This window comes from Monodelphis domestica, chromosome 8 (genome assembly GCF_027887165.1).
Source record: "Monodelphis domestica isolate mMonDom1 chromosome 8, mMonDom1.pri, whole genome shotgun sequence".
Lineage (NCBI taxonomy): Eukaryota > Metazoa > Chordata > Mammalia > Didelphimorphia > Didelphidae > Monodelphis > Monodelphis domestica.
The window spans coordinates 75,747,048-75,766,206 of record NC_077234.1 but is presented as its reverse complement, the minus strand read 5'-3'; the positions used below and the strand labels follow the sequence as shown (position 1 = coordinate 75,766,206).

At 34.6% G+C, this 19,159-nt stretch overlaps 1 protein-coding gene across 1 annotated transcript in view; it reads right to left on the bottom strand.

Annotated features, from left to right (window-relative positions):
• BARD1 (BRCA1 associated RING domain 1) overlaps positions 1–19,159 on the bottom strand; it is a 140,887-nt gene that overhangs the window by 52,778 nt on the left and 68,950 nt on the right. The window contains exons 5-6 of the mRNA XM_007501787.3: positions 14,358–14,438; positions 10,851–11,023 (exon numbers count right to left, since the gene is read on the bottom strand). Of these exons, the coding sequence (XP_007501849.1) occupies positions 10,851–11,023; positions 14,358–14,438 (254 nt within the window). The remainder of the gene's footprint in view (positions 1–10,850; positions 11,024–14,357; positions 14,439–19,159) is intronic.

Sequence of the window (19,159 nt, the reverse complement as noted above, 5' to 3'; positions counted from 1 at the left end):
AGTTTCTTACCAAATTCCTTTTACAATACAAATATGGTGCTGATACCTAAACCAGGAAGAGCTAAACCAGAGAAAGAAAATTATAGACCAATGTCCCTAATGGAATTTTGATGCAAAAATTTTAAATGCTAGCAAGAAGATTACAGATATATTTTGTGCAAATAACTTATAACAAATTGCTTAAAGAGAAGAAAAGGATGAGAGAATATGAAACTCAAAATGCTAAAAAAATGAATACTAAAAATTGCTGTTACATGTAATTGGAATAAAATGAAACAAGAAGAGTTTAAAGAGTTTAAAATGACTAATTTTATTTATTTTATAATTTTTAATAATATTTATATTTTATATTTTTATATATAAATATTTATATTTGTAATATAAAATATTATATTTGTTATATAATTATATATAAATTACATGTATATAAATTATATAATTATATATTCAATGTTCATATAATATATAATAATTTGATAAAATGGTAAAATAAAAATATATATTTAAAAGAGTGAGTAATAATAGAATGAAATGGCTGGGTGCTCAATTCAATCAATAAGCACTTACTATAATCTATGCTCTGTGTTAAATGCTGAGGATAAAACTAAAACATTAACAGTCCCTGACCTCAAAGAACGTACACTCTGATGAGGGAGTCAACAAGCATAAACAGGTATATTTAAGATTCATTGATGTTAACAAAATGTTCTTTTAAAAGTTGAAATCCAATGAATAAACCTAAAATGAGGATCTATGGAAAGATATAAGAAAGATATATGGATTGAAAACTGCCTCATTGTAGAGAGTAATGACACCTATTAGGATCAAAGAACGACTAAAATGTTTTGGGTTTTTTTTTAATTCCTTCATTTTCCACAACTTCCCAGGTCCCGTAGTTTCTATTTCAGGTCTCTGACTGTCTCACACCTCTTCAGAGACTACTTTTTGTAAAACATTTCACCACATCAAAAGGGATAAGCTACATCATGACCTGATACAGGTTTTGATCAGTTCTTTTAACAAAGAAAAAGGCATTTCTTAAAATTCAGTCCCTTGTGCTTTTCAAAGGTGTACTAATGTCAAGTAATTAACTCTGCATCTTTTAAACTCATTTTTCAATCCAAAATGCATAGAAGCTTTGCAACCTGGGGTGGAAAAGTCCCAAGTTTTATTGATTCACTCTATTGACAAGGAAATAAGGGATCAAGGAAGAGCCTTTAGATATAACAAGTGAAATAATTTGCTCATAAAAGAGAGATAAGTAAGGAAATAAATGAATCCTTTGGAGGTAAGCCCCAACTGAGTGAAAGACAGGACAACCATGAAGCTTGTGTGTTGCTCATGGTTCAAATGCAGGATTCTTTCTGATCTCTGGGTTCAGCACTCTGAGATCCACTAAGACAGGAGTTTTGCATGTGACAACTATATATCTATATCCATATAGGTAACTGTATCTCAATATAATTGGTTTTCTTGGTAATTCCATTTTATGCATTTACAAACATTCTTAACAATGATCATACGTGAAAGATGTGGTTATTCTAATCAATATAATGATAATTCTGTCATGCTGAAAAATGCCACCACCTTCAAAGAAAAAACTAATGAACTCTAAGTGCAAATTGAAGTATAATTTTTTCACTTTCTTTTCTTGATTTTTTTGTATCATGACTTATTATGGAAATGTTTTGCATGATCTCACATGTATAATTAATATACTGTTTGCCTTCTCAATGGGTAAGGAAGGGCTCAAATGGGGGAGAGAATCTGGAACTCAATTTTCTTAAATGAATGTTAAAAATAAATTATATTCTTAAAATGATTAAAAAAAAAATTACTGTGAACAGGGATCCATAGGCTTCACTAGACTGCTTAGGGGGAAGGATATGTGCTAGACACTGGGCTAAACACTTTGCAAGTGTAATCTTACCTGATTCTCACAAAATCATTGAGAAGAAGGTGCCATTATTATCTCCATTTTTATCAATGAGAAGCACCTGGGTTAAATGACTTATACACCTACTAAATAGGTGTAATAAATATTAATATTGTAATAATAAAACTATCAGCATGTAATAATAATAGTAGTACTACTACTAATAAAATACTAATAGGTCTAATAAATACAAATATTGCAACATAAAAATATAAATAGGTATAGTAGTATTAAAATAATAGTAATAATACTAATATATAATAAATACTGTAACAGTTAAAATTTAGGGGAGATGGGGAGACTGAGGCATCTGAGGCAGGTAGAAATTAGTTTCTCTCTGCAAGAAGTATTATATTTTTTAGAGGTTTATTAAAGGTTAAAGATTAAAGAATATACAAGTAAGAAACATGTGCCTAGGCCAGAGGCCTAGACAAAATAACCTCACATCACGCAAGAGACGCGCCTGCTCCAAAACGGAAGTCCAAAAAGAGCCAAGAGAGAGAGCCCTCAAAAGCCTTTGAATCAGCTTAAATAACTTCTCGATCTCGGCCCAGGTGAGATTACAAGGCATTCTGGGGAAGTGGAGCAAAGGCTCTTGGGGATTGTAGTCCTGTAATCGAGTCTATTTTTTACAATACTAATATTATAATAATAGTAATACTACTAATAATAAAATACTAACAGGTATAATAAATACTAATATTGCAAAATTAAAATATTAATAGGTATAAACATTAATATTGAAATAATAGTAGTACTACTACTAATAAAATATTAATAGATGTAATAAATACTAATATTGCAACAACAGTAATACTACTACTACTAAAATACTAACAGGTGTAATGAATACAAATACTGCTATAATAGTAGTATTATCACTACTATTAATAAGGTACTAATAGATGTAATAAACACTAATATTGTAATAATATCAATATATTAATAATGAAATACTAATGGCTGTAATAAATATTAATATTACAACAATAGTTCTACTACTACTACTACTAAAATACTAACAGGTATAATAAATACTAATATTGCAATAACAGTAATAATACTGCTAATAAAAAATACTAATAGCTATAAGTACTAAATGAATGTCTGATCCTGGATCTGAATTCCAAACTTCTGATTCTAGGCTATGAGCTATATACTCTAAGTCATCCCTCTAAGGCCTGAATAACCTGTCTCCTAAAGCTTAGTGACCCTATTCACACTCCACCTTTGCTCTTGCAAAAGGATGAAGTTTGATATTTATTGAGTAATTCTTGATGGATTCCCTGGCCCTCCGACGGGCTGGTCATCGATGCTCCTTGGAAAATGGTGCAAAAGGCACAATGTGATGCTTCCATTCACAGGTTCAGACACTGTCAGAGCATCTCACATAAATGCATAGACATGAAATCTTTTGCTTTATTTTCCCACTACAAATGACATTTCACTTTAAATGAAATATCCTGTACACAATGCAGAAAAATCTTTTTTTATTTCCTAAGAAAGGCACAGCAAGTACCTTTCCATAACTGTTCCCTAAGTGAATATTATTAAGGGAGGGAAGAAGGAGCAGGTTATCATCAAATTCTGGTACCTAACAGAAAAGCAGCGAGACAGTTCTAAACTAATGCTGAGTTGGTCAGGCAGTCCATCTGTGTGGAGAGGGTTTAGGAACCACTGTGAAATTGCAAACTCAAAGATCTAATATTTCAAGTCACTTGGCTTGCTGTGAACCAAGAAAGACACTTGGAATTCAAGAGGACAAATACATGAGGGAAAAAAATTTCCAACCATAAAACATAAATTACCTCTCTGCAGGAGATTAACTTAAAAAAAAAATTAACTAGGCCACAGGGACAATTAATAGGTCCACTGGTCCATATAATATTTTCCATTTATAGTCTAAAATACTTCTTAGTGAGAGTAAACTTTAGTGAGTAGCAAAATATTCTAACTGATCTTGTGCATTTCAAATCTGTCTAATTCATAAAGCTACCCCATATAATGTTTTACATGAAAGCTCTGATCTCATTATAAGTTTTTATTTTCTTTTCCTAAAGAAGGGAAGGAGAAAGTTGGGGGAGGTATCATGTGCTGAACAGTTACATTTATTTTATTTTTAAAACCTTACCTTCATAATTGGAGTCAATACTGTGTATTAGTTCCAAGGCAGAAGAGTGGTAAGGGCCAGGCAATAGGGGTCAAGTGACTTGCTCAGGGTCACACAGCTGGAAAGTCTCTGAGGCCAGATTTGAAACCAGGACCTCCTGTCTCTAGGCCTGGCTCTCAATGCACTGAGCTACCCAGCTGCCCCCACAACAGTTACATTTTGAAGGTAGAGATGTTAGGAATTTGGGTCTCAAATAACAATATATGATTCTTACCCATTCTTTCATAATTTAAAACTCTAATTATCATATATAATATGATATAAATAATTTGTAAGCAACATATTAGTTGAATAAGGAAGACAGTAATATGAACTAAAAAAATACTGTAGAAAGTCACTGGATCTAAATTGAATATTATCCATATTCTCCTAACATTTTTCTCCCCAAAGAGCTGAGGGTAAAAATAGGATAGTTTCTCCTAGAGAAATTAACATTTCCTTCAATTTTTAGGTTGTAATAACATCTTTATAACAAAATAAAAATTGGGGGGACACCAAACTGAGTTTCAACAAAGTTAGTGATTTCTTTAAGAAATGATAACGTGGTTAGGGAAAAGAGCTCATATCAGAGACCCCAATCAATAGTATGACAGTAGGATAAGACATCACTTTGAACGGATAGCTAAGTGGCTCAGTGGATAGAACCAGGCTTGGAAATGGGTGGTCCTGTGTTCAAAGCTGACTTCAGACAATTCCTACCTATGTGTCAGTCTGGGCAAGTCACTTAATCCCTTAGTGCTCCTCTGCCTTAGAATTGATACTTAATGGCAATCCTAAAACAGAAGGTAAGAGTTACAAAAAAGAAAAAAGAAATCACTGAATAGAAGTTAATCTTATTAATTATTAATCTTTTGTGATCAAGATACACATATATAAGCAATAAAGAAAAACAAACTTTAATATTACAGAACCTATCAAATAGGAACCAGCTTTCTTCTTTATATACAATAAATTTGCAAATTTGATTTATTCTTTTTCTTTCTTAAATTCTACATCTTTTCCTGACTTTCTGAAGCTCTATTTCCTTGATTTCCACCTTCCAAATCCACCTGACCAGGCTTCTAGTGGTACCCCTGTGGTATAAGATGATATTTGCAAAGTGCTTGGCATAACACCTATCATGAGGAAGGCATTTAATAAATGTTTGTACCCCTCCTTTCTTTCTTCTATCCCTCCTTTCATTGCTTCTTTGCTTAGGATTTGAGGATGGAAGGAAATTTAGAGCATCCAGTCCAACTCTTTCATTATACAAATGAACAAACTAAGATTTCAGAGCATTAAGTAATCTTGCTCAAGGTTAAAAACTAGTAAACATCAAAGTCAGAATCTGAAATTTGGTCTTCTGACTTTAAAAATCAAATACTTTCCACTAAACTATGGACTCCTCACCCAAATAAACCCTAATTTCATTTTCTAAGCAATCCTTAACTAATCCAATTACACTTCTTTCTCCTTTCACTTTCCTACCTACTCAGCCCAATCCAGAAAGCCTCCCCCTCTTATGGCCCCATTTTCTGAAAAGAGGATGAGTCCCAAAGATGACTAATGAGTCCCTGAGGACAAATAGGAATAGGGCTGGCCCTGGGCAAAGTTTCAAAGTTTCCCAAACTTTGTACCTCTTATCTCCTTTCCAATCTATGCCCCTTTACCTAACCTTTTAGGCTGGCTATAATTTAAAGGTTTTAATTACAAATCCATTATGATATCTATATATCTATATGTGTGTGTGTGTGTATTTGTGTGTGTATGAATGCATGAATACCTATGGATACACACTTCTAAACACAAAGCAAGATTTTTAACTATTTCATATATTATTTATAAAACTATTAATTCAAATATATAAATATGGCATATATAATTAAATACATAAGTAATACATTGATTCATATTTAATTCACATATATCAATATTAACAATTGTATTTGTTAATTGTATGCATAATTAACACATATTGTATATTTTTATATAATATAATGTATAAATATGAGTTTATGATTCATATATAAGTATGTATTTATAATTAGCAAATATATATAAAACAAACATATATACAGAAACACACACATATATATGTATTCACATACATCACATATATATGTGTGTGTGTGTATATATATATGAATGAAATAGTTTCAAGATCTTGGTCATAGACACCACCCTGCATCTCTCTCTTGCTTTGCACCTCAACTTTAGAGAATCCCTTCAAGATTCAGTGTAAGGACCTATGCCACTGCTAGTGCTTCCTCTTCCCTCCTTAAATACCCAGAATTTATTCTGGAGAAACCTTGTCTTCCTTGAGAGAATACAAAATCCTTTGATCATAATGAATCATAATGAAAAAAGGCATTTGCTTCCTTTTATTCAGTTTTGGACCAAGGCTCAATTTCTAGCACTGAGAGACCAAATCAGTGGGTTGCCCATTCAAATACAATCTATACTTCATGGTCTCAGTTTTCCCAGTGTGGATTAAAAAGAAAATTTCTTTGGAATGACCATGGGTGCCTGAGAAAACCCAGTGATATTCTATGGCTTCATGTAATTAATACAATGTCACTCATAAACAAGAAAATCTAGAAAACTTTATCAACTGGTGAATATCTTTGAACAGGCTCTCCAGAAATAAATACTTTGGTCCAGAAATGGGAGGTCCTGGGCTCAAATTTGACCTCAGACACTTCCTAGATGTGTGATGCTGAGCAAATCATTTAATCCCTATTGTCTAGCCCTTACTGCTCTTCTGCCTTGAAACCAATATATAGCATCATATAAGGTATGGGTTGTTTTTGTTTTTTAAAGAAAAAAAGAAATACACACATTACTTGTAAAAATATGTGCTAAAATTTAAGTGCAGAAAACTCTCTTATCCCATTATTAAGCCAAGCATCTTTTTGAAGAGTAGCTTTGAGTCTTGAAAAATATCAGAGATCCTCAAAATCTACTCGTTATAATTAGTATCAATTCTAAGACAAAAGCTGAGGGTTTTTAAAAAAAAAACAATCTACTCACTATCCCTAAACTGGGAAAAAAACAGGATCCAAGAAATAGTCAGAAGGAAATGGGGCAGCTAAAGGTGTCAAATACTATAGAAAAATAAAGGAAGACTAAGAAGGAGGAAGTGATGGGGATAGAAGTCACAAACAATGGAATTAAGAAGGTGGTGATTATCCTTTCTATAAATCTTGCATTAGGAGAACAGAGAAAGAGCAATCTTCTTTGAGGGTAACAATGTCAAAGAAAGGATTGTGGGTTCTTGTTTTATGGGGTAGGGGTATAGTGTTAGATTCATTTAAGATTTGAAAGGGATCTTAGAGGCCTTTCAATCCATTAATTCAGTCCAACATTCTCATCCTAGCAGAAAAATCAGTCACAATTCAAGCCCAAATCCTCGGACTCCAAAATCCAGTGCCATATGCCATAGCTAGTAAGAGAGATCTGAGTAGAACAATTCAGTAAAGGGAAGAGAGGAGAGAAAGAGAAGGAGAAAGGGCGAAAAGGGATGGAGGGAGGGAAGGAGGGAAAGAGGGAGAGAGAGAGAAAGAGAAAGGAGGAAGAGACAGATAGAAAGGAGGGAGAGACAGAGAGGGGAGAGAGGAAGGAGACAGGCAGACAGGAGAGAAAGAGAGGAAGGAGAAAGAGTCAGAGAGAGGGGAAAGAGAGAGGAAGGAGACAGAGAGACAGGGGAAAGAGAGGAGAGGGAAAAATAGAGAGGAAAGAGGGGAGGAAAGAGAGACAGAAAGAGACAGAGAGGAAGAAGAGAGAGAGAGAGAGAAATCAGAGAGAAGAAGAGGGAGAGGGAGAGGAAAAAGGAGAGGGAATGGAAAAGAGACAGACAGAGACAGAGAGAGAGAAGAATGTCAGTTGAGACAATCAACGGAGCAAAGTCCTAAAAGAGACAGACAAGAAAATACAGGAGCACAGATGGAGAGGTCAACCTTAGTGAAAAGGAAAACCACATCATTCTCAGAGCCAGGAGGGAAGGGTAAGGTAGGTAAAGACATCCTGAAATTTTTGAGGGCAGATGAGGGAGCTCATGTCAAGTGGCTTCCATCTCTGCCAAAGAGATGGGCACCATCTGCTGAGAAAGGGGATGATGGAGGTGGAGTTAGGAAGCATGAACAGGTCTGGAACACTGAGTCTGACACACAGATGAATAACAGGCCTTCTGTAGAGCAAAACAAGCCCCTGTATATAAAATGAACATGTCAGGTTCCCTTCTAGCTCTTAAGTGAGACATCTCTCAATCCTCATCTTTTACCAGGCTCTGATCTCACAAGCTTAGCAATTGCCCCTTCTTTGCCTTTTTGCAGCTTTAGATCAGTGTCCATGTAGGGTCTGGGAGGAAGGTGAATTACAACTATTATCCAATGGCTATCATCCAATTGTTGCTTTCTTTTAAAACTCTTACTTTCTGTGTATTGCTGTGTATGCTGTGTATTGGTTCCAAGGCAGAAGGGCTAGGCAATGGGGGCTAAGTGACTTTCCCAGGGTCACACAGTTAGAAGATATTTGAGGTCAGATTTGAACCCAAGAGCTCCTGTTTCTAGTCCTGGCTCTCTAACCACTGAGCCCACTAGTTACCCCCAAATCCAGTTATTTCTTAGAGGGGCAACACAATCAACCACAAAGATGAACTAAACATGTATTCTTTTTTTCTCTCTGGGTTATTCCCTGCTCCTTCCCTGTAGTCAGTGGGTCTCCATACACACAGTTAATAATAGCTAATATTACTGCTTTTAAGGGTGGTAAGGCACTTTGTCTAAGCTATCACATTTTATTTTCATAATCATCCTTTGAGGTATAATCCTCATTTTAAAAAGGAGGAAACTGAGGCTGAGAGACTTTAAGTAAATTGTCCTGGGTCACTCAGCTAGTAAATAGGACCCAAATGGGTCTCTTTTTTGTTACAACAGATGTTGAGGAGAGAGGAGGCAGAACTAATGACTTTACTAAGACTAATAGCACCAGACTGCTATTAATTAAAATCGCATTTCAGTAATGCTCTGGTGATCTTGAAATTGTATAATGCAAAGAAATTCCCAATTTCAGCTTGAGCAACATTTGATTTCTTTTGCAGGGCTCTTAGAAGAAGGCACTAACAAAGACCATCCAGTATCTTCTCCATGACAATGACTTGTGACAATATTATTAGTCCTGGTGAGCACAGTAATTGTCCAAGGCTACAATTCTCCTTAGAAGTCAATTGTAAAAATATACTCAATACATGGTACATGCATGGACCCAAGGGAAAAAAAATGGCAAACAGTTGTTGCTCTTGCAAAAACAGCCAAGTTGCCACACAACATCGGTGACTCCTACATCACACTATTTTCTCTCAGACTTAGATGTTTGTGAGACCCCACAAACCAATGGTTTGGCCCATACTTTAATCTGCACAGAACTCTACTTCACTGTGCAAAAGAATATTATTTAGCTTCATTGTCCAGTTACATTTCAAGATATTACAGTGTTTTTCTTATTTTATATTTTATTACTACAAACTTGATTAGCATTAACAAATGTGAACATTTCTAACATTCAGAGAACAGATTTAAAAGCGGCCAATTCCTCTATTCACAGCATCATAGATTTAAAACTAGGAAGCACCTTAAAATGACAACTAATTAAAGCCATCATTTTACAAATAAAAAAACTGAGGCCCACAGAGAGAGACTTAATCCATCAATAGAGCAAGAAATCAAGAAAAGCTACCAGGTTTTCTCCAATGAAGCATTTTATACCTGATAGTTTTAAGTAGCTGGTTTATTCTTTGGATTGTTGTTGTTTTTTGGGGTTTTTTTTTTATCCCTAACAGAGTGCCAGACCCAGAGTAGACACAATTTTCTGTATTTCTTTAATTCTCCCACTTGGAAGGTATTTCAGAAAAAATATGAGTATTTTCTTATACTTAACTTTGCAAATTATCCTCATCCTTTGGGAGAACTTTAATGAGATTAAATGGGAAGCTTACTGCAATTTAATTCCAGACTGAAACTGAAGTTTTTAAGTCTTACAAAGCTAAGAGGATGAGACAACAGACTAAGACAAAAAGTCCACACAAGTCAATTACTTGGGACATGTTCTATGGCTTCTATTTTAAAAGGCAATTTCGAAAAGTCACTAATACTGCTTTGTGCCTCTGCAGAACAACATACCCAAAATAAGTCTCATTGGAAAGATGAAAAACTTTTCATTATGATGCAAATTAATCAGCTTTCTAATTTGATCCAAGTGGACATAAGGAGAAATGTAAGACAGGAGATAAATGCAAGAGTTGACTTCAAATTTTTATATATGTTTTAAGGCATCTGATTACTTCTACTTTGTAAATAAGGCCAGAAGAATCAGAGCTTTAAAAACTATTTTTACAGAAAGAATAAACTATGAATATTGCCTCCAGAAAGTGAACTGAAAAGGGAAACATGTAAGATATAATTTATATGAACATACAGGTATCCCAGGGAGCAAAGGAAGGGGTTGAGACATTTGTGGACAAGATATATTATGTATATATGAAAAAAGTAAGCTAAACCTATAAGAAATTTATGATTTCATTTATGTGCAATCTTTTTCTTTGTAAATGGAAATGCTTATTTTTGTGAACACCACATTTAATTCTGGAAGAGGCAAGGGGATATAAATAAATAAACACAAAATCAGCAAGAATCTTATCAATTAAGGTCTTTGCTTCACAAGTAATAGAAATACAGGTCAATTAAAGTCACACAATTTAAGCCTACTTACACAGCACTCCGGGAGGCTCCATGAGAGAGCAACAGCTTGGCAATGCTCACGTGCCCATTCCTGACTGCATCATGGAGTGGTGAGTCATTCTGGTAGCCAGTGGTGTTTACCAAAGCCTTGTGCTCCAAGAGCAGTTCCACAACCTTCTGATGTCCATGATTACAGGCTTCATGCTAAATGATTCAAGTTGGAGGGAGGATAGAGATGTATGACCAAAAAAAAAAAACCACACAAAATAATAATGATCTAACCAAAACATGTGTTTTTAAAGGATGCTAACCAAATCAGGTAGTCTGGATTCGATCAGTTTGGAGAAATATTTATAGCACTCATTTGTTTTAAAAACAAATATAAAAACTGTTCTGACATCACTGACTTCCACAGATACTCTTTCTCCTCCTACACTCATATAGGTGTTGTTTCTCTCTATTAAAATGTAAGTTCCTTAACGATAGAAACTGTCTCTCTCACTTTTGAATTTTTATCCTTCACACTAAGCACATCTGAATACCTAGTAGGTATTTAATAAAAGTTTTTTTCATTCATTCACTCAATTCAGATTATAGACTTTCAACTTGAGGTCTCAGTGATAAAAGAAATAAGCAATATGTATTTTGGCTAAAATACTGCTAATCATAAAATCACATAGAGAGATTTTAGAGGTCTGACTAAGTCCACCATAATATCAATCAATTAGCAATAATTAAGCACATGCTATGTACCTGCATGAAGCAATGTGACTGATGGAAATTTAAAAAAAAAGTTAACAATTCCATGCTCTATAGATACTCTCCTTCATAAGAAGTCTTTCAACAAAGGTTGGGCCATGATATAGAAGGAATTATTACCCAGTATGGATGAGACTAAATCAGAAGTTCTTAACCTGAATTCCATCTACTGGAATTTTTAAAAAATATTTTTATTTATTATATTTTTAATATTAAAAATACATTTCATATATTATATATAAAATTTTAAAATATTTTGACTACTTATTTTTATTTGTATTTATTTATTTATAATTATAATTATTAATAATTATTATTTTTATTTTTTAAGACCCTTACCTTCCATCGTAGAATCAATACTACGTGTTTTAAGGCAGAAGAGTAGTAAGGGCTAGGCAATGGAGATTAAGTGACTTTCCCAGGGTCACACAGCTAGGAAGTGTCTGAGGCCAGATCTGAACCTAGGACCTCTCACCTCTAGGCCAACCAGCTGCCCCAAGAATTCTTTTTTAATATATACTGTATTAATCCTATATTAGGGTTCTAGATTAGAGAGACTCTGACTAGTCCATTGACTTTTACATTGTATTTATGCTTAGGAACTCTTAGGAATGCCCTCTCCCCAAAATAAAACCTGCTTAATTGATAAAGTCTCTTCCTGCCTACATGACTCCATTACCTATGAAGAGGGGATGAGAGTCAATGAATAATCTCTTAATTAACTGTTCACCAATCAGAGATGTCTGGAGATTTCGGAAGGAAGGGCTAAATAAGGGATTTCCAAATTGTATTTGCAGGTCTGCCTGAAAGACTTTTAGGGTCTTTGATCCATGAGAGAATCAATAATTTGTTACTTTATTGTTTATATATATATATATATATACATATATATATATATCAATAAATTGATATTCTTGCCCAAAAACAGTCTCTTGAATAGTTTAATTGTCACATCACTATTGTCAATGGAATTGGGATGTCTATTTTTTTTTAATTTCTGAAAAGAGGTCCAAAGGGAATGAAATTGACAAAGGAAACTGATGAAAAAAAGTTAAGAACCCTTTGATTATAAGAGTTGATTCTTTTTCAAATAGAAATTCAGTAATTCCCTTTAGTGGCTCATGTCTAAACTGTATCTCCAATACAATACCATCTTATATAAAAGTTTGCAGTTCTCTATTGATGACACAGATATCACAATATCCAAAATCTACACCTACTTTGATGAGTATATTCATGGTTTACCATGTGACCCTATATAGATATATATAGATAGATAGATAGATATACTGATGGTTAAGACTTAATCATTCTCATTATTAGCCAACTGTCCAATCCCAACAACTAAAATGACAAAATTAGCAGCTAAATGAATGAAATTAAAACATAACTACAAAGAATAAAAGAAATACTCCAAATAAATTGTGTCCTCATTTTAAAACTGTGATCCCACCTTCATTTTGCATTTAATTAACACATTTTAACAAATTCTTTCCTATGCTTAACAATGCATATATTGATTCAGAATAAAAGTCACATTACAACTACTATCTTATTGATGAAGAGGAGAAAGAAGGAAATACAAATTACTGTAAGACTCCACATTCTCTACAATATTCACTCCTTTTTTCTATTGTTTACCTTCCAGAACATGAAAAAAAATATTTAAACCAGTCCTGAAAATATTGGGTAGCCTAAGAAGTCTCTACAACTCTATGACTCAAAGCTGGATGAATACCTTCTTGGCAAGATATTTTGGCTAGTGGGGACACAATTATATATCACTTTAAGCCTGTATGCACCTGGCCTAATTAGATTCTCAATTTCTGTGCTGAATTTCTAGCTTGCAGGATGAATGCATTTCCCTCATTTGTTGACATCTTCTCTGGCTGCACATGTCATATCTCATGTTTATTGTCCTAATGCAATTAGCCTAGATAGTTAGCACTTGTTTCCAAATGCAGGCAGCTTGTACTGTTCTTCCTTCCCATGGATTCCTCTTGTTACATCTTTAACTACACACTGAAATAAAAAGAACTTCCCCCCAAAACTGAATTTAAATAAGTAAAAAATACTAGAGAGCCATCAGGATAACAAGGAGGCAGGCTACAGGGTTCCCTCTCTTCTATCCATATATAGTAACTGAGGCATGTGATGGGTCTCAATGAGACTTACTTTCCTGTCAAAAATATCAGATTTTTTTGACCCTTCTTAACACAGCCAACAGCAAAAACTAACTTCTAATGGGACAAGACTTTGGAAGGTGAGACCTTCCTAAATTTAGCAACAGCTGTCAGTATTTCTGCCATATTTCTGCTCCTAGTGACCCATAAAAATACAGTAAAATAGGTGCTTAAAACCTAAACCTTTAGAATTTAGTCAAGATCACACAATCTATATCAGAGATTTAATCTGGGGTCTATGGACCCTTGAGAAATCTATGAATAGATTTCAAATGAACCCATTAACCCAAGTAAGAAAAAAAAGACTATTTTTACTAACTTCTAACTGAAATTTAGCATTTTCTTTCATTATGAATATAGACAACAAACAGTATTATGAGAAGAGCTTCCATAGACATCACCAAACTGATAAAAGAATCCATTACACAAGATTAAGAACTTCTGATCTCTACATCTTTACTCCAACCAAACATAAGATCAGGTATTTTCCTTATAATTAATGAAAAAAATAACTTCAAAAGAAGGTAAAGGGAGGCATAAAGGGAACTCCTAGAGGGAAGTAGGGTAGTCAGAAAATAAAGAAAGCTGAAAAATACCAATGGAGTCCATCCAGCATGGTCTTTAACATTTGGGTCACTTCCATTTTGGAGAAGGCGTTCAACAGATGGTATGTCACCCTAGGGGGAAAAAATACAAAAGCAATATATGAGCATTAGAATTTAAAACAGAATGGTAACAGAAAGGAAATGCCTTCTTACTTTTTAGAAAGATAAAAAACTACTTCACTTCTCTCTTCTGTGTGCCACAAAAACCTTGTGATTCAATCATTTTAAAGTGGAATTAAAATGTGTTTTACTCTGGGGAAAACAATGATTTTTTGCTTAAAAGTGAGTTTGTACTTGTTTTAGAGTCAAATTCTAAAGGCACAGGATCATATATTTCAAACAACAAAAGACAATGAAGGAGCATGTGGGTAATAGAACACCAAGTCTAAAGTCTGGAGGACCTGGGTTCAAATCTAGGTCCAGATACTTCCTAGCTGTGTGACCCTGGGCAAGTCATTTAAACTTCAATTGCCTGGATCTTGCCACTTTTCTGCTTTAGTATTTTTACGAAACAGAAGGTATTGGTTTAAAAAAAAAAAGACTGCCCTTTCCTCATGTTACAGAGGAGAAAACTTACCCAAGGGCACTCGCTGAAAGTGACAAATTTATGATTAAAACTCAGGTCTTCCAACTCCAAAAATGCTATCTATACTTGTCTCCTAACCAAGCCACATTATCTTTTATTTCATGGCACAAGTTTCTATTATTGAAAATCATAGGCCTTTCAATTGGAAGGGATATTAGAAAGCATAGGACCTTAGAGGTTATGGGATTACAAATCTAGGCCTGGAAAGGGACTCAGATGTCACCCAGTACGATATGAGAAAACTGAGGCTTAGTATGAAGAAGTGATTTGCCATTCATAGAATATCCAAACCCGGTCAAGATGCATCATTCATTCTACAATCTCTGTAATAGTCACAATTAAATAATTAAGCTAGCATTGATGACATAGAAACAGAATTCCACCAAGTGCACTGCAAAATGGTCCCTATACTAAACCAAAGGACTAATGTTTATTATATTATTATATTTATTAATTTTATTTAGAATTACATTATATACTTTATAGGTAATATATAACTTATTATCTATAATGTTTTATAATTCTTATTATTGATATTATTATATAATATTCATCTAATTTTATCCCCCCCTCCCATCTGGGAAGCACCTTCCCTCATTTTTGAGATAGGATTCACCAACACCATTCCTCATGAGGAGATGGAAAACCTTTAGACCTTACCTTCTACCTTGTAACTGTCTGTCTCTCTTTTTTTCAAAACTCTTATCTTCCATCTCAGAATCAATACTATACATCAGTTCCAAAGCAAAAGAGCAATGAGGGCTACAGAATGGGGTTAAGTGACTTGCCCAGGGTCACCAGCTAGGAGGAGGCCAGATCTGAACCTAGGCCATCCCCTCTCTCTGGCCCTGGCTTGGATTCCACTGAGCCACTTAGCTGCCCCCATTACTATCTCTTGAAGTTCCCCAGGGCTTACCATCTGCCCCACTGACTCACTGCAGTCATCCAATTTAAGGGCAAAACCTAAAGACCTTATCAATGACTATGTCCCCCCTGGATTTTTTTCCATCCACCCTACAGCTAAACCTTCTTTTATGTGATTTCTCCCTCAATCATAGCATGTGCACCTTGAAAACAGGGACTATCTCTTGTTTTTCCTAATTTATATGACCACTTCTTAGCACAGTCCTTGGCACATAAGTGCTTATTTTCATTATTCATTCATCTAAGGAGTAAATTATATACATGAAACGGTTTTATAAAAAACAGAACTGCAAAAACAGAAACAAAAAGCCAGGAAGGCTTTTACTGAAATCATTGACAACCAAAGCAAAAACTGCCAACACCCCTTATCTCATGGGCAGTGACTCTTTATCCCAGTCACTTTAATTTCATTTCTATTCTCCCTATTTGCTGGGAGGCATTTTCTGGGCAGCAGAAGCTGCTTTGTTGAAACTGACAGAAAAAGGAATCTGTATAAACCTATTCAAAATGCCCCTTGGGTATTAGTGTTTAATTTTTTCCCTAGTTTAAGACCAAAACAACCACCTCATTATCTTCTGAGCTATGAGGAACAGAGTTTCTGTGAAGACCATGATATAGTCTCTCCCTGGATAATCACCCCCCCCCAGTCTTACATAATATTAACAAAAGTAATTATAAGAAGACAATATTTTACTGTGCATTAGAATTCATCTCCTGATATGGACATAAGGAACCAAAATTAGACAGAAAAGGGAGAACAACATTTAACAAAGGACTGGTAGAATTCATTCTGCTTTCCTATTATCAAGGCATACTTTCATACTTTTCATATTTCAGTGAATAATGGCATTAATCCCCTCCTCACAAATTAAAGATCTGTTCCAAGTCCCCTAAAAAATTTGTTCACCAGAAAGGATGACAAAACTGCAAACATATAATGGGAATACAGTATGGTACCCAAACCCTACTTTTAAATCTACACTCTTATATAACACATATCAACTATCAGCTTCCAATACTTTTTCATTAATACAACAAAAGACATTTAACATCAAGAAATATATATTGTACAACCTTTCATCCTACCTTGAGGATTCAAAAGGTATTTTAGTAGCTTATCTTACCTCAGGCACAACATTATACAGTCAATTATTACTTTATAGTAAATATACAGTTACCTATTAATTAATTACTGCAAAGTGACTAAAAGTTAGATTACTCATTCAAGTTCATTACACACAAAAAATCTATAACAAAGGGGATACATATGGACAGAAATTTACAGTGAGGAATCATCTTCAATCACTTGGGGTTTTCCATAGTGAAAACAAGACAATATAAAAATAAAAACCAGCAGACTAAATAGTCTGGGAAAGTTCATAAATAACAGAAAATGAGTGAAGGGATGTTTTCCACAGTTTCAAGAAATGGGTTTATGAATTGTTTTTGAAACAGAAAACTCTAAAAATTCCTAAGAAATGTGTTCACAGTGAGGAAATAAAACTTCATAATTAGGAAGGAGTAAAACACCTATATACACCCCTATTTCTGTGAGATTCTCCTCAAAGGTTAAACCCTCTGAAGTGCTGATATTCCTGAGAACCAAGAGAAAATACTGGTATGGGGAAAAAGCCTCTGGATCCTCCTCCCTCCATGGCATCTCTTTTTGTTTATTCCCCTGGAAAGAGAGGGAGATATAGGGAGACAGAAGAATCTAGTACCTGGTAAACTTTCCCATTCATTAGACAAAAAGGAAAGATAAGATGACACAATGATGGACCACTATACAGAATGAGACAGACATTTTGGACATGGCCGATAATGGGAATCCGTTTTGCCTCGTATACATTAATTGCTAAAAAGAGGTTTTTTTCCTCCCTTTTTCCCCCCACAGGGAGTAGGGAAGGTAGTAGGAGAGAGAAATTAAATGTTTGGTAATTGATTTTTTTTTCCCCAAGAGTAAGCAATGTCAGAGAGAAAGATGTTTTGAGGGTTTTTTTTCTTTTTATTATGAACACATAATACAAAAATAATTCATAGGCATCAAGTTCAATAATCAGCTTTCAAAATGAGCATAAAGGAGTGCACGCATAGGCTACTATCAGAATTTGCTCTGTGGAATAATTAGCATTTTCACATGCACCTATATCAGACTCAAACCTTCTCCTAGGGGTATTGCTGAGGAGGGAAGAATGTGCAGGTCAGACCTTAAACCTCTCGCTCCAGAAGAACTGGTTGCCTGGCAGCCAGCCAACATGCCAGAAAGGAATACAGTGATACCCACATTAACAAATACCTTGGGAACAAAGCAAGTTTACAAGACTGCATGATGTTAAAAAAAATACACAATAATTGCAAGCAGGACTGGCTATGGTGATCAAGTTAGGGGGAAAATATTCTAACAACCTTCCAGGATCAAACCTAGGAAAAATGGTCAGGTTTGGCAAGGCTGGCCTCTGCATCCCTCGCACCTCCTCTCCTGTTCAATTAATAAGCTTTTCCACTTTAATAAAAAAAAAAAAGTATCCACCTCCCCCATTAGTCCAGCAACCAATGCCGTCCTACTCTTTTGACATGTAGCCTCCAGTCTTCTTAGTAACAGGCATTCTGAAGTGATTGATGAATCTTAATCAGTATGTTAACTTAGCCAGCAGGTGCATTTTAAGCCCTCTTATTTCAAACTGTATATGGAAAGGATTTGTCCTTTATTAAAAGAATTTCAGATATCTCCCTAAGGGCATCGGGTTAGGATGGAGGAAAGAATAAGTTGGGAAAGAAGGGAGTTCTTGGAGGGGCATGAAAGTTTCTTCTTATTACCGGTCATCCAAGTAAACCCGATTTAGTCTTTTTCAGCTAATTGGAATGAAGAACTGGGAATCAGACAGGGATGCTCTGAGATTCCCAGAAGTATATGCAAGTAACAAAAATTATACAAAAGAAGCAGATACTGTTGATAATGACAGCTCCAAAAATTAGCATTAGAAATTAAAATTTTGGAAAAATTCTCCAAAAATCAAGTTATATTTAAAAGAAGAGAAGAATCTTACTCTGGTTTGCCTTCAGCTCCTTTTCTGACTTTGTTTTCTGTACATGCCTTTCAGTCAAAAAGCATTTATTAAGTACCTACAATGTGCTTAATAAATAAAATCAAAATCAGGTAAAAATCAGAAAGTTCTAGTGTGAAGGAGTTTACATTCTATCTTGGGAGACAACATGTAATAATATAAGTATAGGAAAATGCATATGTTAATTGTTAGTAGTGGTGACTTAAAAAAGGTAGAGA